This window comes from Microcaecilia unicolor, chromosome 3 (assembly GCF_901765095.1).
Source record: "Microcaecilia unicolor chromosome 3, aMicUni1.1, whole genome shotgun sequence".
Taxonomy (NCBI): Eukaryota; Metazoa; Chordata; class Amphibia; order Gymnophiona; family Siphonopidae; genus Microcaecilia; species Microcaecilia unicolor.
Genome location: NC_044033.1, coordinates 251,966,105 through 251,989,963, shown reverse-complemented (window position 1 = coordinate 251,989,963; position 23,859 = coordinate 251,966,105). Strand labels below are relative to the sequence as shown.

The window sequence follows — 23,859 nt, the reverse complement described above, 5'->3', positions numbered from 1 at the left end:
AGAAATTAGGAGTTAGCTGATTCCAGCCTACTTTCGATTACTTCTACAACACCCTCAGGGGAAACAGGATGAGGGAGGGCAGTGAAAACAATAAATCCATTTCTACTCTGAAACACAGGGGTGGCACTGGACATTGGCAGGGGTTCAGGAGATGTGGAAAAGTACTTCTTCCTGGGCTGAAAGGGTACCCCCCCCCCCCTTTGGGGTTTCGTAGATTGTAAAATTTATACTGTAAATAGCAAGATAAGCATACGCTAATCACACATAAAGAAGGTGAGAGATAGGTGCCACAATCTCACCCAGGTCATCTCACAGCAGTTGATCTGGGCCTGAAGTTGTTGAAAGAAAATGTTGTCCCATGTCCCTTATGAACAGCAAAGAACTACAGGTCCCTGCATGCACTGGGGCAACAGTAGCCCTAGTAATCCTCTTGGGGTTGAGCAGAGGTGAGGCAGCCACCCTAATGTGGGTGCAACGTCAAGGCGACAGGCCCAGCCACCACACCAAAGCAGCATGGGGGGGAGATAGAAATTCATTCTTCCCTATCCCTTATTTCCCTCCAGCTCTCTCCCAGTGCTCCTACCACCCCCTTTGCAAGGGTAGTCGAGCGCCTTTAAGGCAGACTTTTAAAATAACCCTATCACCATGGAGACGTGTGAGGACTGGGAACAGGTGCACGGGTTTAATTCCAGGCCGTGCGTGTGTGTGTGTGTGTGTGTGTGTGTTTGTACATCCATGAGAGGCGGACACTTATGGCAAAGCATTCCTTCATATTGCTGTCGTGTGTGAGCGAGCGAGTGTCTCTCTCATCAAAACTTACAGGCGAGGAGGTCTGTCGGGCCTAAATACTGCAGCCTCAAACAGGTCAAAAGAAGCAGTGGAGGGGGAAGGGGGTGCCAAGGGAGGGCACAGAGGGATTTTCGGTTTTGCTGTCTCGTTCTTTCGGGGAGGGGACATACTTTAAGAAGTCCATCCCCCAGCTTGAGAATTTCAGCTTCTTGACTCCAAACAGATCCCCCAAAACAAACCATGTGGCCAAATTTTTTCATGCAAGAGGAGGACGCGCGCCTCAGAGCAGGGAGAGGGCAGCGGGGCAAAGGCCTCACCGATGCCCAGGAGGGCAAAATCAAGCTGGCCTTCTTCGTGGCCATTGTGGGGGTGACACTGACTGTTCTCGCTGTTGGCACCGAGTACTGGGTTGAGCTGAACGCCTACAAGCACAACCACAGCACGACCTGTGAAGCGGCCCACTTCGGCCTCTGGAAATACTGCCACAAGAAAGTGTGGACGGAGAATGTGGACGACGACCGGGAAACCTGTGGCCCCGCCGAACTCCCTGGAGGTAGGAAAGGTCTCAATGTTATCCCGTCTCACTCCTCTAGCCCCCCTCCCCCTCCCATGCACCCCCTTGAAGAGACTCCCTTTCTGTTGGTGCCCTTCAAAACAACTCCAGTCTGTTTCATCATCCCTACCACACGTCACTAAATGCAGGATAAGCGGCACTGAGTCGTAAGGCCCCGAGTTCCAACTGTAGCTCTGACTACGGCACTTCCATTGTCCCTAGACCCTTTTCCAGTGAGAATCAGCGTAAGCAATGATGTTCTAAGACCATATTGGGTCCCCTTTCTTTGGATCTCATATCTAAAGTGGAGCAGGTAGAAGTTAAGGGTGAGGCAGGGAAGTGTATGTATAAAATCCTCACGGTGACGCGGTCCTCCTGGTTCTATCCTACAGAATCAGAGGTTGTGTTTCTAACACACCATCCCTCTTCCATTGCAACAGAAACAGAGGCCCTCAAATGTCCAGCAATTGTCCACCTTTGGGTGCCTTCCATATTCTTTGATGTGGTAATACCTCCCTCCTCTTCTCCAACTCCCCCCCCCCCCCCCCCCCGGTAGGATTGCTGCTTCACTTCAGTCTAGGTTATGCCCCTATTGCATGCTGGAACTCGCAGTTCAACACAAGTTCAATGCCCTGTGTGCAATGGGACGCTACCAGTGACTGTCTTAACATTTTCTGATGACAACGCTACTGATTGGCTGCCCATTATCATCTCCATCCCCCTGTCCTGGGCATGTGTGTGGCGGGTGAGATGGGCCCAGCCTTCCACTGATGGGACTCCAACTTTCAATATCAGGTTTACAATCTGCACCTTGGGCAGAGATAGTAGGGGGAAACAGAGACCTGGTCAAAGTATGAAGCCTTCAATGCATGATATGGTTGTAGGTGCAGAAACCCTTGAAGCATGATGGTATCCAAACAATACAACAGCTAACAGTCTCCCCCTCAATCATTAAATCAGTTTAAGTTTTCATTATTCTAACGCGCCACGAGAGGGATATGGGTCTTTGATAGCTATGGTTTCCTGTACCCAGGGCAGCCTGGTCCTCCAGGTTGGTACCATCCTGCCAGTTGGGTTTTCAGGATAAGGTAGTGTACACTGACTCAGAGAGGCTCATTTTCAAAGCACTTAGCCTCCCAAAGTTCCATAGAAACCTATGGAACTTAGCCTCCCAAAGTGCTTTGAAAATATGCGTCTCCACCATACATAAGTCTGTCTTATCTGTATTCTGACAAAGCAACAGGCCAGATGGTCCCCAAGGAGCAGGTTGAGAAATTTGCAATCTATGGGATGGGTAGATTTAGTTTCTCTAGAACAGGAGACTGCAAATCCAAGACTGTTTCAGACCAGCATCAAACAGACCCTAAGTCAGTCATTATCCTCTCACTTTGGTCTCAGTATAAATACGAATGCCTGCTCAGCCATTAAGTACATCAACACACTTGAAAGGAAGCAATGCCTGCACCCTAAGAAATGCCTTTCCACATCTCCCATTGACACTTCAAAACAAAAAAGCAACCTGCCCATAACAAGTTGGGCTCTGCTGCCAAGCTGCTTCCTATTCCCAGACCACGCCAGCTTCCTTCCTTGCTCAGATCCTGCAGAGCTCACTTAGCTGAGGAAGTGGAAGCTGTGCTCTCTCAATAATCTTGCTATGGTGGAACCATAGCAAGATCATTGAGAGACCACATTCACCACACATCTCCACAAAGCCCCCCCCCCCCCCCCCCGGCAGGGCTAATTTACCAATATGTACCTCTCTGAAGAAGAGATGGCATTGTCTCCCTAGCTTGTGCCCACTGCCCCTCGTAGGAGAGTTTATCTAGTTTAAGGTCATGTTGGCCTTTAAAGGGATTTCACTCCTCTGCATGAGCACAAAGACCTCTGGAATCTCTTCCCTTCACCTCTGACCCAGCCTCCAACAAATGCAGGAAGCTTTAGCAGGGGGGGAGGGGGGATAGAGAAGGAAAGCTAAAATGGCCTCAAGAAAACTTTATCCCCCCACAATAAGCTGACCCCAGGTTGTTGGTTCACTTTTAAAAATATTCAGATTAACCTAGGGGCCTGACATGGCTACCGAGGGCTGGTGCCATGCTGTTAGGCCAAATTCCTTTTCTCCTGTCTCTCCTAGCATCTCTGCTCCCTATATCCTCCCCCCCACCCCACCCCTTCCATGGACCAGCAATCTCCTCCTCCAAGTTCCTAAATTTATTAAAATTTTGCTATCTCGCCCTGTAGTGGACACCATCTGGGCAGGATATATTCTACAATAGAGGAGACAAACTGATGGACTGGACAACATACAACAGGTTTGGGAGAATACGACTGGAAAGTTTTGAAACCAGCTTTGAATTGAGCCAAAGCGGGAGGTGGCGAAGGTGTAAAGGGAGAGCATTCCAGAAGTTCCTGTTTTGAAAATGTAGCATGACGAGTGTGTTCATGATGAATGTCTCTATAGGTCAGTACGTTGAGACGGTTGCACTAGGCCGATCTGAGATCCCAAGAAGGGGTGTAGGGAGTTAAATAGCAGCAGGCCGGCATTTCACATCTCTTTCACTTGGTGGTCCAGCATCTCCTCTTTTTCCCTCCCCTTGCTGAGGCAGCCATGCAGAACAGCCAGAGCTCTGGAGGCAAGTCAGCAGCTAATGGCGAGGAAGTTGCACATCCACTCCAGAACAGGAAGTCTGTGTCAAGAGTATGTGGAGACATGGCAAGCCATCAGTGACCATCTGACGAGGCCCTGCTCTTCCTTGTTTACTTGCAAGCCGCCTGTTCCCCAAATCCAGCGCACTTTAGCCAGAGGGGAAACATCGGGGCTGGTGGCATTCATGTCTGCAGGCCAAAGCCACCGCACCTCCCTTCTTACAGTATCATGGAGTTTCATGACAACATGGGTATCCTCCCGGGGCTTCCTTCCAGTGTGGATCATGAGCATGGGGAGTGGAAAAGCTGCTGGCCTCTTCCTTCTTCATTATGCGCTGCTGGTCCTCTCAGGATCTCCAACCTTGACTTTTGTTTCAGAAAAACAACCCCGAGAGAGACAGAGAGCCTTGGAAACTGAGGTCCCTGTCTAGGATTTTGGCTACAATGGATTAGGGTTGAGGAGACAAACATCCCAGGCTCCTAATTCTTGCCACAAATTGTACAGAATGATGGCACATTAGCTCATATGATCTTCGACTGCTCGTACATTAATAATTTCTGACAACAGATACGGTCAACTGTCCAAAAAATTCTAAACATCGACAATTCAATATCGCTATCCATCATCATCTTACATTCAGCACATCCTTCCTTACAACTAGATGATACATAACAATCTTTAATTTGACATATTAGTTGCACTTGCAATCCAAATGATTCTTGGTTGTTGGAAGACTGTCACAACTCTGAACGATACCTTTTGGTGGCATACAATTTGTCTTATCTTTAGATAAGAACTTAAGGCTGCAGAAAAAAAACCCAATAGTTACTCTTGAAACTTATCTTTCACGGATTTAATATAAGTACATTATTACCATACTGGGACAGACCAAAGGTCCATCAAGCCCAGCATCCTGTTTCCAACAGTGGCCAATCCCCAAAAAGTACATACATTTTATGCTGCTTATCCTAGAGCAACGACAGGCTGTCTCATTGATTGGTGCGACAACAACCTCTTGAAAAGCTGAGTTGTGCGAAACAGGCACCTGTCGGGGAGAGTTCCGCACTACAAAACAAAGCTAAGTTAAGCTTGTTTTCAGTTATGTAGAGTGTCTGTCTAAAGTAAAATTACAGCCTTGTACATTGTCAGACTGTTTGATGATTTAGCTCCCGTTAGGTATGCAAGATCAGACATAGATACACCTCCTGGAGAAGAAAGTAATAATAATAACAATAAAAAACAAAAAAAACAGAAAATAAAATAGAGAAAGTAAGAACTAAGGAGGGTGGTAGAGTAAGTCGATGATTACAACAGTCGCAAAATAGGGATAGATGAGAAAGTGCAACTATACCCCAGCGACCTATGAGACTTTCCCTACTTAAAGTAACATCACACTATACTGACTGCATATGCATATGAATTCTACTGTGTTTTGTTAGGTATATATACCAAGTTACAGTAGAAGAGTGCTATTGTTAGTGGACAGTATATCCTAGAAATAAGCAGTGGATTTTCCCCAAGTCCATTTTACTATGGACTTTTCCTTTAGGAAATCATCCAAACCTTTTTTTAAAACCCCGCTAAGCTAACTGCCTTTACAACATTCTCTGGCAACGAATTCCAGAGTTTAATTACACGTTGAGTGAAGAAAAATTTTCTCCAATTCGCTTTAAATTTACTATTTTGTAGCTTCATTGCATGCCCCCTAGTCCTAGTATTTTTGGAAAGAGTAAACAAACGATTCACGTCTACCCGTTCCACTCCACTCATTATTTTATAGACCTCTATCACTGAAGAGTATAATGGTTGTTTTTCTGCAAATTATAAACTGATTATGATTGTAGTGTTTCTTCCCTTCTGACAATGACAATGATATAATTGTGTGTTATTTATACACTTTTGTCCTCAGTTGTATTTTGTCTGTTAGAAAAATTCAATAAACTGTTTGAACTCAAGAAATTTCATACCTTCAGGTGCACTGAACATTATGGAAAGCTTTTTACAATTTTAACTCATTTCTTTTTCCTCTGAAAGTGTGATTACAAGTGCCTCTGAGCCACTTTTGAGGTGCTCCTGTAGATGGACTAGGGAGGGGGGTTTCACTGATCCCCAAATCCCCATTGGCAACAAACTTGCCTTCAATGTATGGTTACTTAAACAGATTCACTATTTAGGAAGCAGTATGGGGCACCTCTGATGGAGGAAAAAGGAGGTAAAAATATTTGGAATAAGAGGGAAATAACTTTTATTACACTGTTCACTAAAAAATATAATTCCCTCCTGAGTGCATTTTCAGCTGTCTGCGCTGTATTCACGCGTTATGTGTATCAGTGTGAGGCTTGCTTGGGGCTTTCATTTCAGTTGTCTGTGCTGTATTCCTGTTTTATATGTAGAAGTGATGCCTGCATGGAGTTTTCAGGAAAAACTGCTCTTAAGCTATCTGTGCTGTATTCATGCTTTAAGTGTATCAATGTCACATCTTCATGAAGCTTTGATGAAGAGGTTCTGTTTCAGCTGTCCATGCTGTACTCACACTTTACAGGGCAGGGGTCATTTTGAAAAACACTTTCTGCATGTAATGCTATCTTTCCCCAGGTCAACTGACTGAGGGGGGCAGACTCTGATTCAGTCCTGGATTTGACCAAGTGAATGCCTGGTACTACTACTACTACTACTATTTAGCATTTCTATAGCGCTACAAGGCATACGCAGCGCTGTACAAACATAGAAGAAAGACAGTCCCTGCTCAAAGAGCTTACAATCTAATAGACAAAAAATAAATAAAGTAAGCAAATCAAATCAATTAATGTGAACGGGAAGGAAGAGAGAAGGGTAGGTGGAGGCGAGTGGTTACAAGTGGTTACGAGTCAAAAGCAATGTTAAAGAGGTGGGTTTTCAGTCTAGATTTAAAGGTGGCCAAGGATGGGGCAAGACGTAGGGGCTCAGGAAGTTTATTCCAGGCGTAGGGTGCAGCGAGATAGAAGGCGCGAAGTCTGGAGTTGGCAGTAGTGGAGAAGGGAACAGATAAGAAGGATTTATCCATGGAGCGGAGTGCACGGGAAGGGGTGTAGGGAAGGACGAGTGTGGAGAGATACTGGGGAGCAGCATAGTGAATACATTTATAGGTTAGTAGAAGAAGTTTGAACAGGATGCGAAAACGGATAGGGAGCCAGTGAAGGGTCTTGAGGAGAGGGGTAGTATGAGTAAAGCGACCCTGGCGGAAGATGAGACGGGCAGCAGAGTTTTGAACCGACTGGAGAGGGGAGAGGTGACTAAGTGGGAGGCCAGCAAGAAGCAGATTGCAGTAGTCTAAACGAGAGGTGACAAGGGTGTGGATGAGGGTTTTGGTAGAGTGCTCGGAAAGAAAGGGGCGGATTTTACGGATGTTGTAAAGAAAGAAACGACAGGTCTTGGCGGTCTGCTGGATATGAGCAGAGAAGGAGAGAGAAGAGTCAAAGATGACCCCAAGGTTTCGAGCTGAGGAGACAGGGAGAATGAGAGAGCCATCAACAGAAATAGAAAACGGGGGGAGCGGGGAGGTGGGTTTGGGGGGGAAAATGAGAAGCTCGGTTTTGGTCATATTTAATTTCAGGTGGCGTTGAGACATCCAGGCAGCAATGTCAGACAAGCACGTACTTAAAAATGAGATTTGTCAGGATCTGAGGTGATGCTGATTATACTTGATTATATAGGAACACGCCAGGCACAAACACAGAGGAAACAGGGACTCTGACAACAAATACAGACCTCCAGTTCTATCATATCTCCCCCCCTTCTCTCTACTAATTAATGCAGATCCTGGGCTTTACCCCTCTCTCCCCTACCACTGAGGATCTTCTGTGCCCATCCCAGGCTTTACCCCTCACTCACCCACCATTGAGGACCCTCTGTGCCCATCCCAGGCTTCACCCCTCACCCCCTCCCACTAAGGATCCTCTGTGCCCCTCCCAGGCTTTACCCCTCACTCCCCCACCACTGACGATCCTCTGTGCCCCTCCCAGGCTTTACTCCCTCCCCCACCACTGAGGATCCCCTGTGCCCCTCCCAGGCTTTACCCCTTACCTCCTCCCACTAAGGATCCTCTGTGCCCATCCCAGGTTTTACCCCTCACCCCTCACCACTGAGACTGAAGCTCATGACCGAAGGGTCTATGATATACCAAAGGGGTGGGGGTAAAAGTCCTTTAAAAAAATCACCCTGGGCATGTAGGAAGCAAACCGAAGGGGTGATTCCAACGTGGCAGTGTTCAGATAGTCTAGATGCTGCTACCCCATCCAAGACACACACACACACACACACACACACACACACACACACACACACACACACACATATACGTGGCTGATAAGGGATGATCCACTAAAAATGGAGGAAAAAAGGAGTTTTTTAAGCTAACAGCCCACTTTCGAGGTCCCCTCCCACCAAACACATGAATATGCTTTGGAATTATAAAAAGTAAAGGGGGGTGGGGTGTCCTCCACTGCCACCCGTTGGTGCAGAAAGCACAAATTTGATAGCTAGTGGTCTGTGTGTATCTGTGTCTCAGTACTGCTAGAGTGGCCGTGTTGCAGGGAAGGAGCAGAAGGATTGGCAGGGCTGTGTGTGGCTATAAGAGACTGCAGTCAAGCACGACCCTCCATTAACAGATGCGGGTATATCAGTCTGCTCTTCCTAGTCAGGCAGCCAGACACAGTGACCCAGACTCAACCAGCCATTCTCTACCAGGCTTGTTACTCTATAGATGCAGCAACACAACCCCCAACCTCTCACCCTTCCCAGGCCTGTTACCCTATAGATACATCAACACAACCCCCTCACCCTTCCCAGGCCTGTTACCCTAAAGATACATCAACACAACCCCCAACCTCTCACCCTTCCCAAGCCTGTTACCCTACAGATACATCAACACAACCCCAACCTCTCACCCTTCCCAGGCCTGTTACTCTATAGATACATCAACACAACCCCCCTCACCCTTCCCAGGCCGGTTACCCTACAGATACGTCAACAAAACCCCCAACCTCTCACCCTTCCTTGGCCTGTTACCCTATAGATACATCAACAGAACCCCCCTCACCCTTCCCAGGCCTGTTACCCTATAGATACATCAACACAACTCCCCTCACCCTTCCCAGGCCTGTTACCCTACAGATACATCAACATAACCCCCAACCTCTCACCCTTCCCAGGCCTGTTACCCTACAGATACAGCAACACAACACCCAACCTCTTACCCTTCCCAGGCCTGTTACCCTATAGATATGGCAACACAACTCCCAACCTCTCACCCTTCCTAGGCCTTTTACCCTACAGATATGTCAACACAACCCCCAACCTCTCACCCTTCCTTGGCCTGTTACTCCACAGATACAATGGTCTCAGTCATATCTGTGCATACTTCTTAATTTAAATCTAACATTGGATTAAGTCTGTTCTATCATTCTAAACCAATGTGTAAATATGAGCCATCTTAGATAAGTTGTTTCCCATCCACAACAGCACTAAAACCCTAAGGAGATACCAATGTTCTCACTTATGTTGGTTTTAGCACCTCTTGACACACTGTAGGGTGTGTTGCAAAGAAGAATGTCCATTAAAAACAAAAAAAAACTAAACTGAACAAGTGCATTTCCAAAGGAAAACTGCTTTCCGTGTGCACCCTCTGTGGAACCAAACCAATTCCTTGTATTTTTATCTTTGTCTTTCAGAAGCCAACTGCTCCTACTTTAAATTCTTCACAACCGGCGCAAGCGCACAGATCTTCCAGCGCACCACGCACAAAGGTAGAGATCAGAAAGCAGTAACCAAACACTATGGAATAATGGCATACTGCCTCCCCTCTGGCATCTAGCCCTAAATGCAAGGGGGCACGATGGCCCAGGAAAGGAGAGGGGTGGCGAACAGCTGGCTAAGTGAGTTGCAGTAACTATTTCTCTAGACACGCAGAGGTCATTTCCCCTCTGCATTCTGAACAAGATGGCACCCATTTTCCTGGCTCTCAGCCCTGTGGCATTCTGGGTAGGAGAAGAGGTAGCAAGCCCCAATTTAGGAATAGAGTGCCCAGTTCCCAGGGCCACAAGGAGCCTTCTCTGACTTACTTTAGAGATGTCCACTGGTACCGCTTCGAAGAGTCATCCCCACTGCTATTTTCCAGTCTCCAGGGACTTCTCTTAGCTTTCTGAACTGCAAGAGAGGATTCATGTGCTGACCCTTCAGTCCTGGGCATGGAAATCTTAAATCCATCTCGAATAGGTAGGGTTGGTAATTCCACTTCTTCCTCTCCATGCTGGGAACTATGCCATCAGCTAGAAGGAAGTTAGAAAGAGAGAGAGAGAGAGAGAGAGAGCGAGAAGTTAGAAAAAAGATCGATAGAGAAATCCTCCATGACTTGTACAACCCAATCAGCCGCCAGGAAGGCATATTCCGGCAACCAGGCAGTGCCTGAGGGCCCAGAGGCTCTGCCCGGATGCCCGGTACACCACTGGTGATCTAGTGGCTGGGGTGGGGAACATGTTCCTTTCCTGCCCAGCCTGCTGGGCTGCCGCTATTCCCCCCCCCCCCCCCCCCCCCCGACAACACCCTGTTTTAAAAATGGCGTCGGAGACTCCATGTGAAAGTATTGCGAGACTGTCAAGACCCGCGAGACTACTGCGGGAAGTCTTGGCCACCATTTTGAAAACACAGTGGTGCCAGAAGGTGGAGGAATAGCAGCAGCACAGCGGGCAGGAAATAACATGCCCCCCACCCCGCAGAGGCCACCAGACCACCAGGACCCCTGAGGTAGGGATTGGGGCAGTAAGGGCGTCAGCTGCGGCAGCAGGGGTGGCAGGGGGGGGGGGAGTGTCGGGCAGTGCCTGGATGGGGAGCCAGACCACCCCCAGTCCGCCCCTGGCATATTCCTGCAACATCCTTGTAATTTCGGTTAGCATCATACTCCAATGGAGGGACTTCTAACATTTCACTCTACTACTCTCTGTTTTGTGTCGTTACAGCGTTTTGGGATTTGTGATGCTTTCATCATTTCCTTTTCTCGTGTCTGCAAAAACAACCTTACAACACAAAATTAAATAGTGTTGTTGCAGATGGGGAACAAGATAAAATCAAACTGGAAATGTTGCTGCTGTCAGTCATGTTAAAATGGCATCGTTTCCCCATACTCTGCCACCATAACACGTGGTACCTCTCGACCAGTTGGTTTTCTGGTTTTCCCCGGATCATAAACCTTTTTGTCTCTTTCTCCATCTCTCTAGATTTGAGTATCGCAGCCGCAGTTCTCTCCCTCGTCAGCCTTGTGTTAATGGTGTTGGGCTCCATATGTATCACCATGGCTCTAAGCAGAGGGGTGGAGTTCCTCCTGAAGCCCGCCTCCCTGTTTTTTATCCTTGCCGGTAAGGGAAACAAGTTTTCCAAAATGGAATTTCCCAGTGATGCAGTTTTGATTTAATGAGAGCAATGAATGACGATGATAAACAATAAGGGTGAATGAATGGCAAAGTGGTGATGTCAACCAATGAATGGGGATGACAACCAATGACAGCAATACGCTGTGATGACAACCAATGACACAGATAAGCAGTGATTTCAACCAATGACTGGGGTTGACAATCGATGACAGAAGCAAGTGGTGATGACAGCCAATGAGAGCAGCGAGTGATAATGACAGCAATGAGTGGTGATGACAGTCGATGACAGAAGTGAGTGGTGATGACAAACAATGAGCCTGCAAAAAGGTGGGAAAATGTGGGATAAAAATGCAATAAATAAATAAATAAAACAATGAATGGGGAGGACAGCCAATGAGAGCAATGAGTGGTGATGACAGCCAGTGACAGAACTGAGTGGTTATCACAATAGTGAGGGCGGATGACAGTCAACAACACAAAGTGGTGATGACACTTGATGAATGGCAATGACAACTAATAAAGGTTGATGATGATTGGCAAATGATAGCAATTAGGGATAACTATTGATTATTACAATATAATAGAGAATGGCGGTTGATGGGGAATGATGCTAACAGAAAATGAGTATGATGTATAGTTACGGATATTGAGAGATAGCAATGAGATGGATTGATTATGAGCACAGATAATAACTAGGATGTGGATGAGCCCAGGGATAGCGATTATGAACGATGAGTGATGATGTAGCAAAGGACATTAAGGGAAACATGCGTGGGATAAACATAAAGGAATCCTGTTCAGAAGGAATGGATCCTCAGAAGCTTAGCGGAGATTGGATGGCAGAGCCGGTGGTGGGAGGTGGAGCTAGTGGTTGGGAGGCGGGGCTAGTGCTGGGCAGACCTCTGCGGTCTGTGCCCTGAAAATGGCAGATACAAATCAAGGTAAGGTATACACAAAAAGTAGCACATATGAGTTTATCTTGTTGGGCAGATTGGATGGACTGTACAGGTCTTTTTCTGCCGTCATCTACTATGTTACTATATACTTCTTTACTGAAAGGGTGGTGGATGCAAGGAATGGCCTCCCAGTGGAGGTGGTGGAGATGAATTCAAGAAAGCATGGGACAAGCACGTGAGATCTATAAGGGAGAGGAAGGGATCGTAGAGATTAGCAGTTGGTGTGATAACCCATATGGTCTTTGTCTGCCGTCATTTTTCTCTGTTTCTATGAATACATTTGGACACTTGGTCATTGTCGATGAAGAATGCTGCATCTCACAAACGGATCTTGCCTTTTGCAGGAACCACGGTTCTTATCTGCATGGCGGTCTTCCGATGGGCCGTCAGGTGGCTGATAGACAGTGACCACTCCGTTCCAGTGGAATATGAATACTCCTGGTCTGTAGCCTGTGCTGCTGCAGCCGGGGCTATTCTCATCTTTGGAGGAGGGTGTTTTATCCTCTTGTCACTTCCTGCTCCTCCCAAGAAACCCTGGGAATACTGCTTGAATAAAGGAACCAGTACTTAAGAAGAACCAGACCACACAACTTTCTTCTAGCTGAGGAGTTCTCTTGTTCAAAATAAAAAGAGAAGGGCTCTTGCATCCACGACACTCAACTCAGTGGACTTCCAATGGAAACATTTTTTTGCCGGAGGAGGGAAGTGTGATTGATATTTTTACACACTAGAAGAAGACAGAGATGAACAACCATCAAAAAAAGCAATAGAACCAATGAGCATCCCAAGACAGGATGGAATTGTACTGATAAATCTTCAAATGGTTGGACCCAATATTTCAATTGTAAATACGTTTGGTTGGGCCTGGTTTTTTGCTTTTGATTTTGAGGTGTAGGGCATGAAAACAGGGTGGGGGAGGAGCAACCTGAAAATGTGTTATGTTGATTTTAATATTATTTGACTTTTTCACACAGGGGGAGGAGAGGGAAACAAGACCACAGGTAGCCACCCTGCACTTCCTCTGTGTAAGATTTTGGCCAGATCATTATACTGCCCGCACCTTAGGTCCCTTGTATTACCATAGAGCAGCAGTGCACGCTGGATTTTGTAGTTCTCTTCTGTTTTCTTAATCAACAAAGCCCCAGTATAGAGTCTGATGGAAGGTTTAGAAACTCAGATCACAGCGCTGACCATATGAACAGTGCTACAGCCAATCAGAAAAGATCTTCATTAGAAAGCAATGATGAAAAGTTAAAAGGTTGGAATGTAAGAGCCATGAGAATCTTAAGGGCTTGACATTTCATTTATGGTTGTACCTCAGGGGATGCCAAAACTGGCCAAGACTCCCTTCTCTTACCAAACATGAATGACTGCCAAGGCCAATTACTCTGGATTTGAGTCCAGCTGTATGCCAGCATTGCCTCAGGAATATTCGACTGGGGCTCTCTTGAAATAAAGATCGACCTGTTGGGGAAGACAGGTTCTAAAGGAATGAGCTGGGCCAACAGTGGGCTACTTTATAAACCTTGAGAGTTGACTAGCTTGAAAGCAGATGAAAGGTTCATCATGCTGAACTCCTTCCAATGGTCAGACAAAAATTTGTTGCCAGAGAATGTGGTAAAAGTGGTTAGCATAGCAGGGTTTTAAAAGGTTTGGACAAATTCCTGGAACCAAACTTCATGAAGCATTATTAAGGCAGACTTAGGGAAAATTCACTGCGTATTCCTGGAATAAGCAGCACGAAGTCTATTTTACTTTTCTGGGATCCTGCCAAGTACTTGTGACCTAGATTGGCCACTGTTGGAAACAAGATACTGGGCTTGATGAAACTTCCTTCTGTCTCAGTGCGCAGTGCTTATGTTCTTACATAGTTTGGGGGTCAATTCAGCTGTACACAGAGGAAAGGAAAAAAAATCCTTCCCAACAGATTGTAAAATATAAACCTGTAAATAGATGTTTTAACTGGAGCTTAATAAAATGGAAATATATGTCAACAAAAATCTGGTTTCATACAGATCTTGGACGTCCATATATGTAACCGTCAAGGTCACAGATAGAAGGGTACCCCTTCCATCTCTCATGCAGCCTGTTACCCCTATGAGGTGCTTTGGCAGAGGTGTGAGTGAGGGTCTCAATATGGAAATAACAGGGGGGGAGGGTGCTGCAGGGCAGGAGTGAGGTGCACTGGAAGAACTGTGTGTATATTGGAGGGGAGGGGAGAGGAGGGTGTGCCTCACCTGAAAATAAGTTGGATGTGTCTGATCAGAAGAGGAAGAATGCAAAAAAGCACCAAGGGTCGTCAAGCATGGGGTAGACAAGAGTCCTTTATCAGCAGACCCGACACAGGCCGTGTTTTGGTGTCAAACACCTGCGTCAGGTTCAATGAGCCAAAGCTAATCCAAAGTATTTCATCAAAGGAAGCAAGACTGCATCAATACAAGCCGGCTTCTTCAAACTGACTGAAACACGCCCCATTTCGAGTCAACTAATAAAGGACTCTTCATTATCCCATGCTTGATGGCCGTTGGTGCTTTTTTGAATTCTTACTGTTGTGTGTACTTTGACCCTCTCTTCTGCTGTTGTTCTCTGATCAAAAGAGGACCTTGGTCTCATGTATCGGTTGGAGGCATTGTTGAAGGATATCAATGCAACTTGCTCATATTTAAGAGAGTGACACCATTGACGTCTATGGGGGTGAATGATGTGGGGATGAGATGTTTAAGAGAGTGATACCATTGAATGTCTATGGGGGTGAATGATGGGTGGAAGAGATGTTTAAGAGGGTGATACCATTGAAGTCTATGTAGGTGAATGATGTGGGGAAGAGATGTTTAAGAGGATGATACCATTGAATGTCTATGGGGGTGAATAATGTGGGGAATAGGTATTTAAGAGGAAATCTCACTGAAGTTTACAGGGGTGGGTGATGCCATTGAAGTCTATGGTATAAGGCTGAATGATATGTGTCGGAAGACCACAGTCTATGAAGAAATGACCCTCACGACACTACACAAGTTGTCCGCAGCTTCTTTTGGTGAATATGGTTTCCAGCGTCTTTTATACCTGAATAAATGAGAAGCAGGCACACCTCTCTCTGGGGAGAAGGTGACTCACCCCAGTGCCTCATGCAGACACTGCCAGCGGAAGAACTGGGGATTAGGACTCACTGTCCTGACTCACATTTCATTCCTCCATGCATGGAAACATAACCTCCATCTCCCTCATGCAGGAGGGAGCAAAATCCAAATCCAAATAAACTTAACATCTATGCAAAATAGTTCTGTAACAAATGAATATTAAAATTCCTAACGAATGGCTAAAGTCTACACAGAATTAGCCTGGCTTCGTTCCAGAATGACCGAGCACATGTCTTCTCTACAGACCCTGACTGATTAAGGCTGCCAACTGGATCCAGATTCACAGGACAAGGTTGCCAACTGTGTAGGTGCAGTGGCTTGCTTGGGTTCAGGGTGAGACAGTGGTTTCTCTGCCCCTTCCCCTGAAACCAGCATGCTCCTGTCAGGTGTATGTACCTGTACACCTTAGAATGTCATTGTAATTAATTCTGCATCCGGGCTTAGATCCTGTTCCATCCTGAACTGATGATGATGTCAACTTGTCCCTCTTTTCCCATCCTCACTTTCTCATCTGAGTTTAATTTGATTTACAACATTGTACCATGTACCCCCCCCCCCCCAAGATGTTCTCCTCCCCCTCCTCTCCACACTAACCAAGTTATAAGGTGGGGGGGAATCAACAACCACTCTCTGATGAGGTCCAGAGAATGACCATTTGACCAGTATAGAACATACTGGAGCTCAAGGCAGAAATTTGGAAGGAAGTCCCAGAGCCCACCAGCAGGCAATATCTCCTTCAGCTTCAGAAAGCCTTGGGACCTTGTACCCTCGATGCCCAGGGCATTTGCCCTGATTGCACCTTTCTAACACCAGGCCTACTACACAGGTCACTTCCTCTGACCCCCCCCCCCTGGACAATCCCACATTTCAGGAAGGATGGGAAGAGCTTCCCCACCTCAGCAAGGCTATCCTCCCACTGTTACACCCCATCACCCCCAGTCCCTCACTCTCCAAAGACTGGTGGGGGAGAAAGGTGGCTAGTGAGCTTTGTGAGACCTCGGAAATATATACTGGGCAAGGTGAAGAACTGCAAAGGAGGGTGGGATAATTTTGGAAAGACTTTTCACACCACCTGAGACTCTTCCAGGCTCAGAGTCAACGTAATTTGAGATACAAGGCATTGGAGAAGGCAGAGGGGGGGACCTCTAGGTCAATACTGTTTTAAAGGGGTCTCTGCTGGGAGGAGCAAGAGGAAGGGAGGAGGACTGAGAAACTCCTCTGCATATACAGTATCAGTCTTCAGCTTTCCTGTATCATTTCAGGTATCTTTACCATAGGAATTATTTCCAGTAGAAAGGGGCGGCATACCACCACCACCCCACCCCACCCTCCACCCAATACACACATAGCTTTGCCAGGGCACCTCACTCCTGCAATACAACACCCCCTGCTACTCCAGTACTGAGACCCTCACATACAGCCAATGCACCTCACTCCTGTCCTGCAGCACCCCCTGCTGTTCCAGTACTGAGACCCTCACACGCAGCTGTACCAATGCACCTCACTCCTGCCCTGCAGCACCCCCTGCTGTTCCAGTACTGAGACCCTCATACACAGCTCTGCCAATGCACCTCCTTCCTGCCCTGCAGCATCCCCTGCTACTCCAGTACTGAGACCCTCACACACAGCTCTGCCAATACACCTCACTCCTGCCATACAGCACCCCCACAATACTCTAAGTTCCTTGGTACAGGATCCTCTCAGATTTAGTCCCAATAGTCTGGGAGAACATCTTGTATATAAGTATGTGTGTGTATATGAATAGAGGGAGCGCAGCGGGCTGCAGAGCCTGGTAGGTGTGTCTGAAAGGAACCTATCAGGCACAAATGCTATATTCAGAGAAGCCTGTCAGAGGCAGGGGGTGGGAAGGGGGAAAAAAGGAGGAGCAGCAGCAGAAAGTGTTGGCAAGGGGGACTGGGGAGGGGGTGACAGTGAGGAAAAGCAGGATGTGCAGTCACATGTGAGCATGGGGGACTCCCACAGTTAACTCCAAACTATCCAGGACCTCCTTCACCAGCAGCTGCCACATTGCTACAGATGGAGGGAGGGAAGGGGGCATCTCCCTAACATAAAGGAACTAATTCCACCATTTTATAAACAGGGAGATACCCCTAACCCAGGTTGCCAAGTTACCCAGTTCCAGGCTGGAGACTTTGGGACAGTCCTGGATTTCTGACCATCCCCATCCTGTTGCATTATGGGACTTGCAGTTCTGATTTGTTTGCTTTATTTTTTGTCTACTAGATTGTAAGCTCTTTGAGCAGGGACTGTCTTTAATCTATGTTTGTGCAGCGCAGCGTATGCTTTGTAGCGCTATAGAAATGCTAAATAGTAGTAGTAATTTCAATGGGCAGGATCAGGCACTACAAATCCCACACTGCTTTGGGAGTGGAGGCGTGGCCTAGTGGTTAGAGCACTGGTCTTGCAATTCAGAGGTGGCCAGTTCAAATCCCACCGCTGCTCCTTGTGATCTTGGGCAAGTCACTTAACCCTCCATTGCCTCAGGTACAAACTTAGATTGTGAGCCCTCCAGGGACAGAGAAATATCCAGAATACCTGAATATAACTGACCTTGAGCTACTACTGAAAAAGGTGTGAGCAAAATCTAAATAAATAAATACATAAAATAAAGTTCAAAACCCGGCTTGTCCCAAAACCTGCAGCCTAGAACTAGGTAACTTGAGCTACTAGAGAAAAGGTGTGAGCAAAATCCAAATAAACTTAACATCTATGCAAAAAAGTTCTGTAACAAATGAATATTAAAATTCCTAACGAACGGCTAAAGTCTGCACAGAATTAGCCTGGCTTCGTTCCAGAATGACCGAGCACATGTCTTCTCTACAGACCCTGACTAATTAAGGCTGCCAACTGGATCCAGATTCACAGGACAAGGTTGATCCAGGCCTGGCTTTACTTCAGTGCATGCTGGGACTTGTAGTCTTGCTTTTCTTAGGGACTACAATGGGGACAATCAAGACTACAAGTCCCTGCATGCAATGGGGTAAACCCAGGACTGGATCAACCCTGCCCTGTGAATCTGGATCCAGTTGGCAGCCTTATGATTAATACACATGTAAAAAAAAAAACATGCCCACAAGGAGGAGATTTCCAGGTTTTACTAACCCGGGCCTCATCCTCTAGGTTCAAACAGGAGGAAGGAGAGAGTACAGAGATACCAAGTTACCCAGTTCCAGGCTGGACATTCTGGGACAGTCCTGGTTTTCAACTTACATTCCAAAGCAGTGTGGGGTTTGTAGTGCCTGATCCTGCCCATTGAAATCTGAACTACAAGTCCCATAATGCAACAGGATGGGGATGGTCAGAAATCCAGGACTGTCCTACAATCTCCAGTCTGGAACTGGCATATTTGGAGAAATCAAGGTGGGGCCTGAGCCCCTCCTCTCCACCATCTATATCAACAATCCCCGGCTACAGGACTGAAACAAAAGGATACCCCCGCTGTGTGTACAGACAGGCCAGAAGATCTGTCAGAGACCTGCTGAAAGTCACGGGCCCTGGGAGAGACAAAAATAAGGATTTTCAAGAAAAGTCAAAATATCCCCAAAACAAATTCAGATTTTACCTAAATAACCAGGAAGTAGAGCTCACCCCCACACTGTGCAGACACTGGCCTGAGACAATGGTGGAAAATGATCTAAGAGCCCGATATACAATAAAGAAAACCCTAAAAAGATACAACCCTTCCCCCAGTAAAACTACTGTAAAAAATATTCAATAGAATCATTCAACCAATTCTCTGTTGAAACATGGAGAGAAAAACTGAGCTGGAAATGGAAACCCTGAGGTGTCAGAGTCTGTCTGCAGTGCAAGAGCAGAGAAAGAGAAGCAGAAACGCATTTCCTCAGGAACTGAGCAAAATCCAGAGAGAAGAAACACATTTCCCAAAGAGAACAGAGAGCAACAGAGAATAAGAGAACACAAATTAGAAAGAAACATGCAGACATAAACTGAGCTGGAAACTCTGAGATGTCAGAGTCTGTCTGCAGTGCAAGAGCAGAGAAAGAGAAGCAGAAACGCATTTCCTCAGGAACTGAGCAAAATCCAGAGAGAAGAGACACATTTCCCAAAGAGAACAGAGAGAAACAGAGAATAAGAGAACACAAATTAGAAAGAAACATGCAGACATAAACTGAGCTGGAAACTGAGATGTCAGAGTCTATCTGCAGTGCAAGAGCAGAGAAAGAAAAGCAGAAATGCATTTCCTCCTCTACCGAGCAAAATCCAAAAAGATCAGAAAGAGAAAATCAAAGAAGGAATAGGAAAAACAGTGTCTGAACCTAGGGAACAGAAAAGAAAGAGCAGCCAGAGCTACAGAATCTGTGGTGTTCTGCCACTTGGGAACTGTCTTTTCTGGGCTAGGTCAGAAAAATGACATGATGTGAACTTGAGAGATACCTCACTGCCTCCAGGTCATGCAGCAGAAAGATAGGTGAATTAATTTCCACTGCTCTGACCTAGTTTCTTCAGGTTATTTCACAGTGGAGGGTTTGCAGTCTTCTTTTTTATGTTTTCTTTCTTTAACATGTTAAGACTTAACAAATTCCTCCCTTAGACCTGTGAAAGAACCTTCCGGATCAAGGGTGCCCAGTAACTGCCCAAGAGGGTGATGGGGTAATAGCGGCCAAAAATTCATAGGAGTTCACCCACATGATTCTTTTCTATTCAGCAACCTTTGAGCCACAAAACAAAATGCCACTTGGTCCGTTCCGAGGGGTAATATTCGCCACACCCCTCTGCCTGATCTGGATATTGTGCACACTGTTGAAAAGTGAACATCAGAATGGACACCTTTAAGAGAAGAGCCTGGAGTCAGTAAGTCCGCAGAACCAGAGGGAATCCCAAAGAGTACCAACGACACTGTCCACCCTTAGGCCTCAAGTTGGCTTTTGGTGTTTGAGTGGCACCCTTTGACGAAAAACCATATGGATAACTCTTTTCAAGATTCCCTTTGCGAAAGACGGGACGATGTGGAAAAACCTATTGTAAAGCCGGGATACTGGGGCAACCTCGGTGATACGTCCTACAGACAATGTGACCCTAGCAGGAGAAAGAGTTCATGTTGATGTTTATGTCGGAGTTAACATACCGTCTTTCTTTCAGCAAACCGAGGCGGTGGACAGACATATTCGTCTCACAACTGAATCAGAAAGAAGCTCCATCAAATAATGGAAAGGAAAAAGGGGAAAGTGAAAAAAGGGGCAGACAATTCTGCACCATCAAACACCTTTCAGACTAAGCCCTCGTCAACCTGCAAAACGGGAGAAGTTTTTAAGGCGGCATTACATTTGAGTTAAGACGATTCCAGTTGTCATAGTGTGAGGTAAGTTCCACAGAGAGGGTCCACCAAAGAAGAAAGTGGTGGAATGACCAACCGGAAGCCACAAAACAAGCGTGAGAAGTGAGAACTAGGAAAAGGACACAAAACAGTGGCTAAATGAGGGCAACCTGAATTCAGGATTATATGTTCTCTTAGGCTTTCACGACTGCTGTCACGATTGTTTCAGTTGGCTAGGTTTTGCCTCATCCGAGTACGTGGAACTGACGTTTCAGTGTCGTGCTGCGGATTTCACCAGGTTGTGCAGTGAGGTCTGCAGTGTGTCTCAAACCTGACTGGTTGGGATCTGAGGTGGGTGGTTTCCTCAGGAAACTGTGGTGGGAAAGTCTGCTGGTCACAAATTCCCACCAGAATTCAACAGACTTTTCCGCCGAAATCTCCTGCCATCCCGAGGTCACCGCTCACCTCAAACCCGAACCAATCAGGTTTGAGTAACCACTAAAGACAAACTGCAGACCTCACAGCACACCCTGAAGAAAGCTACAGCACCATGGATGAAACATTGGGCTCAATTACTCTGACGCGGAAAGACCCAGACAATCCTGAATTCATGACTTTGAGATCCAGAGTACACACTTTCAATTGAATTAGGTAGGGAACTTTACGATAATGATGTTGAACCAGTAGGGGGTGGCATGGTCATACTTTCTAGCCTGGAAAAAAAGCTGGACACCTATGTTCTTGACAGCCTGCAATCATGTAAGGAGATATTGGGCAAGACCTGCATTTAACACATTGGAATAATCCAAACGAGACATAACAGTGGAATACAGGAGGACAGGATCAGCTAAACTTGGAGAAGATGAGGTCAAAGGGTGGTTGAACAGCGGCCTTCAATTACATAGATAGAAGAGGGTGATGGATTACAATGAGGGAAAGAGGTCCAGTCATTCTCCCATACAGCATGGACAAGGTGAGAAGTCTCAGCCTTAAATAACAGGAGGGGATACCAACGTGAGACATTAGGAAAGGTTTTCAAGCTATGAGGGATGTTGAATGCCACAGGTTTTACCCAGGTAGAGGATGGGATTATCATTACAGGAGGGTTTAACAGCAAGTTTGTCTAGGAACATTTAAGTACAGGGATTCTGCCTGCAGGCAAGAGCACTTCCATCACTCTTTGGTTCCCAATGATTTCCTGAGGTCCCTCCCACCCCATTCTAGATTCTAGATCTCCCAAATATCCAACCCAGCCCCATCTTTCTGTGATTCTGGAAGATCCTCCCAGACCCATCTTTCTGGGATTCTGGAAGATCCTTTTAGATCTCTCCCAGACCCATCTTTCTCTAATGATCCCCTGAGGATGCTCCTAGATCCATCTTTCCCTGGTTCTAGATGATGCCCTGACTGAGGTCCTTCCCAGGTCCATTTTTCTCTGATTCTAGATGACGCCCTGAGGACCCTCACAGGTCCATCTTTCTTTGATTCCAGATGATGACCTGAGGTCCCTCCCAGGTCCACCATTCTCTGATTCTAGAAGATCTCCTGATGTCCTTCCCAGCCCCATCTTTCTCTGATTCTAGATGATGTCTGAGGTCCCTCCCAGGCTCCATCGTTCTCGGATTCTAGCTGACCCCCTGAGGTCCCTCTCAGGAATCTAGATGATCTTCCAAATATACAACCCAGCCCCATCTTTCTCTGATTCTAGAAGATCCTCTAAGCTCCCTCCCAGATCCATCTTTCTCTGATTCAAGATGATTTTCTGAGGTCTCTCCCAGCTCCATCTTTCTAAATGAACCCCAATGATACTCCGATCACCATCTTTCCCCGATTCCAGATGTCTTCTCAAGGTCTCTCCCTGCCCTGTCTTTCTCTGTTTCTAGATGATCTCCTAATGTCCCTCCCAGTCCCATCTTTCTCTGATTTTAGATGATCTTCTGAGGTTCCTTCCAGCCCCAAGCAGACCTTGTATATGTCAGGTTAAGAACTAAAATGCTTGGCTTCCCTGTGAACAGCAGTCAAGCTTTCTCTTAACTGGCCCAAGAAGGACCCTGCCAAGTCCACCATACAGGTCCAGGACATCTCTGTGTTTATCCTATTCACATTCGTTTGTGCACCCATGATCAGATGAGATCTCAGGACTGCTCCTTAAAAGAAGTGTCTTGAAAAAGGATAGGGTTTGGCCTCCAAAATTCTTTGTTTCTCATTTCCACACCACAACAGCTAGATGAAGAAATCATCTCTAATTTAAAAAGAATCATTCAGACAAGAGAGTTACAAAGTCAGAGAAAGAGGTGGAGAGACAGGAAAATGAGGATGAAGGGAGGAGGAAAGAGAGGTATAGATTAAATTCTGGGAAAGGTGAAGTCCTGACAGCAGGGTGTGCCCCTGGCCCAGTCACACCTGCTTCCTCATGTGGAATCGCATCCTCCACCCCTTCCGAGGAAACATCATCAGATACACAAGTACACTCAAAAACACCACAGCCAGGCAAATTACAATAAACAACGCAGCTGCTTAATGATTCTTGCTATTGCACTGTTGAACTCACGTCACAGATCACAGGTCTCAGAAGGTAATAGTCAACCCATTTTTACTAACTGTAGTCCAGTGTATGTGGAATCATAACATTCTTAAGGGAGAACTGGCTATATCCTCCCAACTGAATCTGTGTTTAACCTACCTTATAAAAGCTTCATGGATGAAGTTTTAGCTGAGCTCCCTGGATACCTTATCATGGTCCTTGAGTAAAGAACAAGGGTGATCCCCTGATGCAGCCTCAAGCTGCAACTTCCTCTGACTCTAGATAATCTCCTGAGGTCACTCCCAGACCATCTTTCTCTGATTCTAGATGATCTTCTGAGGTACACATCTCTTGCTAATTAGATTGTAGATCATTCCTGAGGTTCCTCCCAGCTCTATCTTTCTTCGATTCTAGATGATCCCCTGAGGTCTCTCTCAGTCCCATCTTTCTCTGATTCTAGGAGATCTCCTGAGGTCCTTCCCATCCCCATCTTTCTCTGATTCTGAATGATCTCTTGAGGTCCTTCTCAGCCCCATCTTTCTCTGATTCTAGATGAT

At 46.4% G+C, this 23,859-nt stretch overlaps 2 protein-coding genes across 2 annotated transcripts in view; both read left to right on the top strand.

Moving 5' to 3' along the window:
* LOC115466521 (sulfotransferase family cytosolic 2B member 1-like) overlaps positions 1-23,859 on the top strand; it is a 1,032,539-nt gene that overhangs the window by 421,463 nt on the left and 587,217 nt on the right. The gene's annotated exons all lie outside the window — the stretch shown is intronic.
* Positions 783-13,332, top strand: CACNG6 (calcium voltage-gated channel auxiliary subunit gamma 6). The gene is made up of 4 exons (XM_030197821.1): positions 783-1,342; positions 9,695-9,769; positions 11,237-11,374; positions 12,690-13,332. The coding sequence occupies exons 1-4, from the start codon at positions 1,030-1,032 to the stop codon at positions 12,914-12,916; spliced, it is 753 nt and encodes a 250-aa protein (XP_030053681.1). The 5' UTR covers positions 783-1,029; the 3' UTR covers positions 12,917-13,332.

Bases quoted from the DNA above. Each gene is read 5' to 3' on its own strand.
- CACNG6 (XM_030197821.1), top strand. From the start codon at position 1,030: ATGTGGCCAAATTTTTTCATGCAAGAGGAGGACGCGCGCCTCAGAGCA. The intron at 9,770-11,236 runs GTAGAGATCAGA...CCATCTCTCTAG, and splicing joins CCAGCGCACCACGCACAAAG to ATTTGAGTATCGCAGCCGCA. The intron at 11,375-12,689 runs GTAAGGGAAACA...TGCCTTTTGCAG, and splicing joins CCTGTTTTTTATCCTTGCCG to GAACCACGGTTCTTATCTGC.